Source organism: Zosterops lateralis, assembly GCF_965231275.1.
Source record: "Zosterops lateralis genome assembly, chromosome: Z".
Taxonomy (NCBI): Eukaryota; Metazoa; Chordata; class Aves; order Passeriformes; family Zosteropidae; genus Zosterops; species Zosterops lateralis.
This window is the reverse complement of record NC_139800.1, coordinates 72,821,554-72,829,961: the sequence shown is the minus strand read 5'-3', so window position 1 is coordinate 72,829,961 and position 8,408 is coordinate 72,821,554. Positions and strand designations below refer to the sequence as shown.

At 52.5% G+C, this 8,408-nt stretch overlaps 1 protein-coding gene across 1 annotated transcript; it reads left to right on the top strand.

The window, feature by feature from the left end:
* Positions 1-2,764: 2,764 nt before the first annotated feature.
* KLF4 (KLF transcription factor 4) lies at positions 2,765-6,881 on the top strand (the record flags this gene model as incomplete). The annotated part of the gene is made up of 4 exons (XM_083883192.1): positions 2,765-2,989; positions 3,119-4,013; positions 4,092-4,256; positions 5,744-6,881. The coding sequence occupies 4 exons, from the start codon at positions 2,765-2,767 to the stop codon at positions 5,917-5,919; spliced, it is 1,461 nt and encodes a 486-aa protein (XP_083739318.1). The 3' UTR covers positions 5,920-6,881.
* Between the last annotated feature and the right edge of the window lie 1,527 nt (positions 6,882-8,408).

Genomic DNA, 8,408 nt, shown 5'->3' with positions numbered 1-8,408 from the left:
TAAAAAAATCTGTCCTAAGAAAACAGCATCTAGGTTGTTATGTAGGCTGGAAAAGCATTAGCTGTGGGCAGTTACAAACTTAATGCATTTTAATTTCCACATTTGGGACCATTAAATCTCAGTCCTTATCATTTAAGGGAGGAAATCACTAGTGTGCTTCATTAGTGAAAAAAAGGAATGTGTTGATCTTTATGTGGGATGTTCAAATGCAGGTGTCATTAGACTTACCATTGCCTGCAAACATCTACTTTTTTAAGTATCCTGCCAACATTTAAACAATTGAAAATCAAGACTCAGATGAAAGTGGGCCACATCTTTTTAACATGAAATTTACACGTACCTCACACGTGTCTTGCCTCAGTTATCCAGAAACATGGCAATCAAATCTATTTTAATGAAAGATTGTGAAAGCAAACCTGTTTTATTTCAGTCTGCAATATTCAAAACTTCTCTTCCTGGAACCCGTGAAGTTCTGGCATTTATTTCAAAGATATCAGATCACTTATCTGCTTCTGAAGCATTCTTGTTCTCCTATTTCTAATAAGGGATGTGATTTTAATTTCGATGTTGGCCTCAAGTGATCCTGAGTTTGAAATTTGGACCAGGAAAATGCTGCATTGCTTGGGAGATCTATAAATTAGCAAATTTACAGTGAGAGGAAAGAAACAAAAAAAAAAAAAAAAAAGAAAAAAAAAAAAAAAAAGATAGGGAAAAAATGTTCAGAGAGCTGCAAACCTGCACATCAGGGGCTTTCTCTTGAGACTAAGCTAAAAAGGGAGGTTTTGACCTAAAACTGTTTGCATTCAGTTTGGTTACTCAGAGTAGTTGTCAGAGAGTCTCAGAGCACAAGCCTTGGATGGGAGTCACAGGTGGGACCTGCTCCGAGGGGCTGTGCAGACCCCCAGCCCTGCACCTCCCTTCCCTTTTTGGCATCGTCCTATATTTCACCAGCCTTCATCTCCCCACACTAATCCTTTTTGTACCTGTGGCTCCTGGCACATCCTCTGCCAAGACACGGACTTTGAGCAGAAAAAAAATAAAACAAAAAACAAACCAAAAAGAACCCAACAAAACCAACGCTCTGCTTTTTAGTGCCAAAGTTATTAATAATTAACATTCATAACACAAAACCGGTAAAACCGGTTAGGCAAAATAAAGCCCGGCGTTTTATTATTATTTTAGGGTTTAATTTAGTCATCGTAAGTTACTAAGGCTCGTGTTTGCAAATCACGCAGAGCCGGGACTTCACCCCTCCGGCCCGACCAGTTCTGGAGAGCGGCCGGCGGCGCCGGGGGCAGCGGGGCGGCTGCCGGGGCTGGGAAGGGGGTCCGCCCGTAGACTCCCTGCACCGATGGGGACAGGGGGACACGGCCCACCGGGGCTCCCGCCGCACGGGGGCCGGGACGGAGCCCCTCGGGGAGCCCCCGACACGGCCCGTCGGGGCTGCGCGGCGCCGGGGCGCGGCGCCGGCTCGCCATTGCCCTCTGGAGGAACCCGGGCCGCTCGCTGCGGTTCCCCGCGGGGCTGTGCTAAATATGAGGATGGTTTTATAGTTTTCTTTAATTTCTCTCTCTCTCTTTCTTTTTTATTTTCTTCTTCTTCTTCTTCTTCTTCTTCTTTATTTATTTATTTATTTATTTTATTTTATTTTATGGACTGTTCCCAGCCTGGCACCCACCGCGCCTTCGGCACCGCCGGGAGTGGGGGCTGCCCGACCGCGGCTCCCCGGAACGCCGGGTCCCGGTGACAGAGGAGTCGGGAATAGCCCAGGGCTTGCACGGGCCCTGTGTGAAGGACCGCGCCGTCGGGGCGGTTCGGAAAATTAACACAAAGGGGAAAAAAAGGAAAAAAAAAAATGGACAAAGAGAAAAGAAAAAGAAGGGAAGATATAAAGAAAAAAATGAAAATAAAAAGTAAAAAAAAAAAAATAGTAAGAAAATCCAAGGGTAGGGAGAAGGCGGAGAGGCCGCTCCGTTCCACCTCACTCCCTTCTCCGCGGGCCGGACGATTCCCGCCGGGAGTTCCCATCCCGTGGCCGGTGCGGGAGCCCCGCGGCGCGCGGGCATCCCCGGCGCGTGTCCCCGTGTCGCCGTGTCCCGCCCCCCGCGCGGCGTCACCGCCCATGTCGCGTCACGGGGCGCTCGGGGCGGGGCCCCCGCTCTCTCTGCGCTCCCCGCGCCGGGCGCGTCCCGCCCCGTCCCCCCCTTTTCCCCGTATGTCCGTTTGTTGTCGCCGTCGCCATGGCAGCGGGGGCGGCGCGCCCGCCAAGTGAGGTGATAAGAGGGAGCGGCGGCGACAGGAGCGCGCAGTGCCGAGCGGGGCGCGGCGGCGGCGGCGGAGCGCGCCCGGCGCCTCCCTCCTTCCATCCATCCCTTCTTTCCCCACGGGCACCACCGCGCTCCGTCCGTCCTGCCCGGCTCCCCACATGGCCGCGGCTCCTCGGGAAACGCCCCGCGCCTCCGCCCTGCCGGTGCCGGAGCCGCGTTGCCGGGCGGCGGCCGCCGCCTCCTGCTCCTCGTCCCCGCGGCGCCGCTAGCGCCCCGCGCCCCGCGCCCCGCAGCGCCCGGCGAGGAGAACAAGAAGAAGAAGCAGCAGCAGCGGCAGCAGCAGCGGCAGGGCGCTGCCGGGGCACCGCCCCAGCGGCGGCGCTGCGCCGGCTCCGCGCGGCTGGACGGCGCGTCCGTGCCGCCTCTCCTCGCTCTGCTCCGCGGCGGCGCTCGGGACCACGGCGGCGGCGGCGGCTCGGCGGGACGCCCCGGCACGGATGCGGTGGGTGCCGCCGCCTGCCCTCCCTCCCTCCCTCCGCCCCGGCCCGTCCCGTCCCGTCGCTGCCCGGCCGCCGGCTGACTCCGCTGTGTCTCCCCACCGCAGGCAGCCCCCCGGCGAGTGCGAGATGGCGCTCAGCGGCACGCTCCTTCCCTCCATCGCCACCTTCGCGGCGGGCGCCGCGGGTCGCGAGAAGGCGGCGCGGCCCGCGGGCCCCGGCAACGTGAGTATCGGCGCCGCCGCGCCGCACGGACGGGGCGGACGGGACGGGACGGGGCCGGGCGGGGCGGGGGCCGTCGGGGCGGGCGCGGCGCCGGGCGGCCCGGGCTGAGCCGTGCCCATGTCCCCGCAGCGCTGGCGGGAGGAGCTGTCGCAGCTGAAGCGGCCGCCGCCGGCCCTGTCGGCGCGGCCGGTGGAGACGCCGCCGTCGGAGCTGGAAGGTGCCGCCGCTCTAGGGCCCCGCCGAGACGCCGAGGAGTTCAATGAGCTGCTGGACTTCGACTTCATCCTTTCCAACTCGCTCATGCACCAGGAGCCGGCCGCCGCCACCGTGGTGGTGGCCCCCGCCGCCGCCCCGGCCCCCACCGCCAGCCCCTGCCCCGCCGGGCCCTTCGCCTACCCGCTGCCCCGGCCCGAGCCCGCCGCTCTCCTCTACGGCGGCGGCGGCGGCAGCTGCGACGGGGCGCCCGCCGCCGGGTCCGCCGCGCCCTTCAACCTGGCCGACATCACCGACGTGTCCCCCTCGGGAGGCTTCGTGGCCGAGCTGATGCGGCCGGACCTGGACGCGGTGTACCTGCCGGCGCCGGCCGCGCTGCCGCCCCTGGGCAGCCTGCAGGGCAAGTTCGTGGTGAAGGCGGTGGGCGACTACAGCCACCCGGGGCTCAGCCCCAAGAGCGGCCCCGCCGCCCCGCCGCCCGGCACCGACGGCCCCGGCGCGCCCTACACCTCCCTGCCGCGGATGTGCCCCAAAATCAAGCAGGAGGCCGCGCCGCCGTGCACCCTGGCCCCGCCGCCGCACGGGAGCAGCCCCCGCGGAGCCCCACAGCACGACTTCGCCCTGGGCAGCCGCCCGCTGCCCGCCCGGAGTACGCCTTCCCTGGGGCCCGAGGAGATGCTGAGCGGCAGAGACTGTCTTCCCGCCACGCCGGGGCTGGGCCACCCGCCGCTGCCCCCGGGGTACCCCCCGGCTCCCGGCTACCCCGCCTTCCTGCCCGAGCAGCTCTCTCCCGGCGCGCTGCAGTACCAAGGTGAGTCCCCGCCGTGCTGCGGCAGCGGATGTCCCGCCGGGGCGCTGGCCGTGCTCACTCCTCCCTGTCCGCCCGTAGAGCTGATGCCGCCGGGGAGCTGCCTGCCTGAGGAGACCAAGCCCAAGAGGGGACGCCGGTCGTGGCCTAGGAAAAGGACGGCCACGCACACCTGTGACTATGCGGGCTGCGGCAAAACCTACACCAAAAGCTCTCATCTCAAGGCGCATCTGAGAACCCACACAGGTTAGTCCCAGTGCTGGGGTCAGGGGGATGTCCTGGCGCCCCCCTCGGACAGGGGAAGGACGTGAGCACAGGAGGAGGGTTAAAAGCAACAAGACTTTTCCTTGCTGAGTTTCCGGGCTTTTTGTTTTTCCTGCCCCCTTGGCTACGTGAAGTCCTTGTGCAGTCTTTGCTTATTGGCTTGACATTTCGCTTAATGGTTCAGAGTGACTCAGTTGTGGGAGCGGGTGGGTTTCTTGCCAGGTCAGAGTTTGATACTTCTCTCTTGCTATGTGGCTAGCTAATTAGCAGGTAGTTGGAAGCCGGCTGGGATTTGTTGCTCTGGATTTTGTTGGCCCTCTTCTGAGAAGGCAGCAGACCTCTCTTGAAGATAACTGCTTTCTTTGCTGATGGTTGAGTGCTTCCACACGTGCCCCTCTCTTGGCTGGCTGTAGGGCGAGAGAGGTTATGCACCTCTGTAAGCTGTTGCTCAATTTTTGGGAAAACTGAGATGGATTCTCTGAAGAGCAGGGGCTTTCAGCTGAGCTGGCAGGTCTGATGGAGTGCCTCTCCTACCTGTAGGACATTACCCTCTGCACCAGCAGAGTTGAGCTGTCAATTGTCCACTGCTAGGACTGGGATAAAATCTGCCCAAAATGTGTATGTGAGCCCAGTCTCAAACTTTTACCTTGCAGCTGAGTGCCGAGTTGCAGTAATTAAGCTTGTGAAAGCAGGTACAGCACACGGGTTTTGCCAGCATGGGCATTCTGTAACAGTGACTAAATAACCTGGGAATTTGCATAATTTGAATCCCTGGGTTGTGAACCCGATTCAAAACTTTCTCCTGAAGAGAAGATGGGAAAGGGAAAATACACTGGCACTGCAGTAGTTAGGCTACATCTTCAGGTAATGGCAGCAGGGGGAAAAAAGTCAGGTGAGTGATCAGTGAATATACGCCCCAAGCCAGTCGGCATCATCCCCAGGATGTGTAGGACAGGGAGTTTGTAATTGTTGGGGAAGCTCATCTTGCCATCAACAGTGGTTTTTGTATAATGAAGACACTAGTAAGACTGAGTCCTTAATCAGGCCGAGCTAATGAAAACAGTTTCCGGCTGTTTTTTAGTTCTCGAGACCTACAATTATCTAAGTACGTTGTCTGCTGAGCTATTTCTGGTTGCTATTTGATTGTGTAACACTGCCGTCAAAAATACACACTTGGGTGCTCTGAAGTCTCATGTGCAAGGCAGTGAAGACAAGCATTTTAGTGAAGATTTAAATGACACTAGCATTTCATAGCATCTTAAAAAGCATGGCATCTTGAAAAGACAGCCTGCTCTTTTAGTCTTTGTAGTTTGTTTAAAAATACTTCCTGAAGTTCATTGCGTTTGACCACCCTTTGTTTTTTATCTAGGACAAATGCTTGTCTTTCAAGGTGCTACAATTGGTAGCCACAAAAAACCCATGAAAACCCTAACTGATTTGTTTCATTGCTCGGTTTGTTCATTTTACAGGTGAGAAGCCTTATCACTGTGACTGGGAAGGCTGTGGGTGGAAGTTTGCCCGATCCGATGAACTCACTCGTCACTACAGGAAACACACAGGCCACCGCCCTTTCCAGTGCCAGCGCTGTGACAGAGCCTTCTCCAGGTCGGACCACCTTGCCTTACACATGAAGAGGCACTTCTGATTTGGGAAAGCAGTGGATCTTTCCCCCGACTGCCGCAGAGATTCAGTATTTACAGCACAAGGACTGTCTTCCACAAGACGGGGAGAACTCATTTTAAGCACTACAGATAATAGAGGTGAAGTCTTCCAAAGAGTGGAAAAGAGGGATAACTGCATACGGACATTGCAGCCTTTTTTTTTTTTTTTTTTTTTTTTTTTTTTTTTTTTTTTTTTTTTTTAAATAGTTATACACTTAAGAGAACCAAAGACGTTGGGGTCAATGACTGGATCTTCTATCATTCCATTTGTAAATCCGACTTGAATTATTTCTGGACTACAGAACGCCAAGGAGTGACTGGAAGTCACGGATATCAGGGTTTAACAGACTGCATGTAGTTCGGAGGGTGGGGATATTACACAGGGAAATGACATTCCCTTAATTTCCTTTCAATGCAATATTAGATGTACATGCCATCTTGTACTTTCTTTTTTTTTTTTTTTTTTTTTTTCTCCTTCTAAAAGCCATTACAATGTTAAAAGAGGAGGAAAAATTCAGGTACAGAATTATATTTTAAAAGCCTATTTCATGGTGCTTAGTGACTGTTGGTTCTAGAGGTACCAAAACCAGGAAGCCAAAGTTCTCAAACTGCTGCATATCTGACAAGGAACTATTTTTTATTTTCCGATTGCCAATTATGACCTAAATCAGGTGAATTACCCTGGTTTATCTTTTTTATTAAGAAAATAACTTTATGCAGACAGTCTGTAATGCACTGTGGTTTCGATGTGCAATAGTTTGTACAATGGTTTATTCCCAAATATGCCTTAAGCAGAACAAATGTTTTCTATATAGTTCTTTACATAATAAATATGTAATATAAATTTAAGCAAACTTCTATTTTGTATATTTGTAAACTACGAAGTAATAATGAACATTTTGTTGGAATTTGTATTTTGCATATTCAAGGTGAAAATAAGTTTTAAATAAACCTATAATATTTTATCTGAATGCTTGCTCTAGTTTTTTCTGTGTATGGACATGGCCAAAGAAAGTTTGTTAGCTATTTGTTGGTGGTTGAGTTTACCAAGGCAAGGAGGGGGTGGGTGTAAACGCTTGTAGTCTCAAGACTCTGAAAGACAGGATTGTGTAAGTGCAGTGCTGATGTAACATCTCTTTTTAGGGAAAAAGGTGTATGGAAAGTTTTTGCTCTGGATGTCAAGTTGCCACTTATCTCACCTGTGTGGGTGAAACTGTAATTCACCATTTTTAAAGTAACTTAGTTTAAATTATTTTTTAGAGGACATATAAGACCTTGTTCATCTGATGATAAAAAATCCTATAATTTTTTTTTTCTTTTTTAGTAGTCTTTTCAGCAATGAAGGATTCCCATCTTCATTGCCTCGGATTTCTTAGGCAAGCCGGTGTAACCACTTTAGTGTGAGCAAAGTAAAACCCACTGAGTAATGTTGAGCAAAGAATTAAACCTGGCTCGAAGAATAAAGGGCGCGTGCACCAAACGCCACTTAACCATCACCCGCATGGAGTTCTCATTTGAAACCTGCTCTGTCCTGGGAATCCAGTCACTCAGCGAAGAGTCAGGATTCCTGCAGGAATGCACACGTAGCTGGAGAAGGCTGGCTGTGCCAGGACTGAGGATGTGTTGCTACGAGGTCCCCGATGTCCCTCCAGCGACACGCGCCGCGCCGCAGCTCTGGGGGCGGTGAGCCAGCCCCGTGGTGCTTCTCCTTCGGGACCTCATTGTTCCAGCTGCCTTACAGAGTGTGCAGCAAACAGATGATTTCTACATTAATGCTGGGGGAATAGGACCTGTTTTTCTCACTAGTCTTCGTTAAAAGGGAAGAAGCGATTCCTCTTCAGCTGATTTGTAATGTCTGTCAGCTAGGAGTTTGGGTGTATGTGGTGCCCAGTAAAGCTTAGGAAAAAAATAGCAGGCAAGGGGCTTTTGTATCTTAGCAGTAGTTAAAACGTTAAGTGGCAATATCAAATTTTTATGTCCGAATGTGCCTTTGAAATGCTACTAAAGCTTACATTTCGATTTGGTGTTTGTGTGGGGACCAGTGCCATTTCTACCTCAGTTTGTGTAAGTAATATAATGATGCAGAAAATATTTCTCACCCCTTATCGCCTAGGCATGCTTTGTTCAACTGAAAGCTATCTTTGTTGATTTGCTTTATAGGTAACACAGGGAGTAAGGAATGTCTTGTTTGGTTTGCAAATAGCAAGTATTTAAAGCTAAATTAAAGTTATGAGTCATCCTTTATCTGAAGTTTTTCCATGTGAAAACTTTTTTTACAATTAAACCAGGCATTTTTTTTTACCTCCTCTGTTGCTCTGCCTGTGAATTCTAGATGAGAGATCCAAGGTCAGCATTGAAGTTTGTGTATGCTGAGGGCCTGAAATGTCATTGTCCCATCCGATAATGCTGGGGCATGTTTGGCAGGTGTGGGATTTCCTTTGTATGGCTGCCATTCAAAATCTCTTACATACGT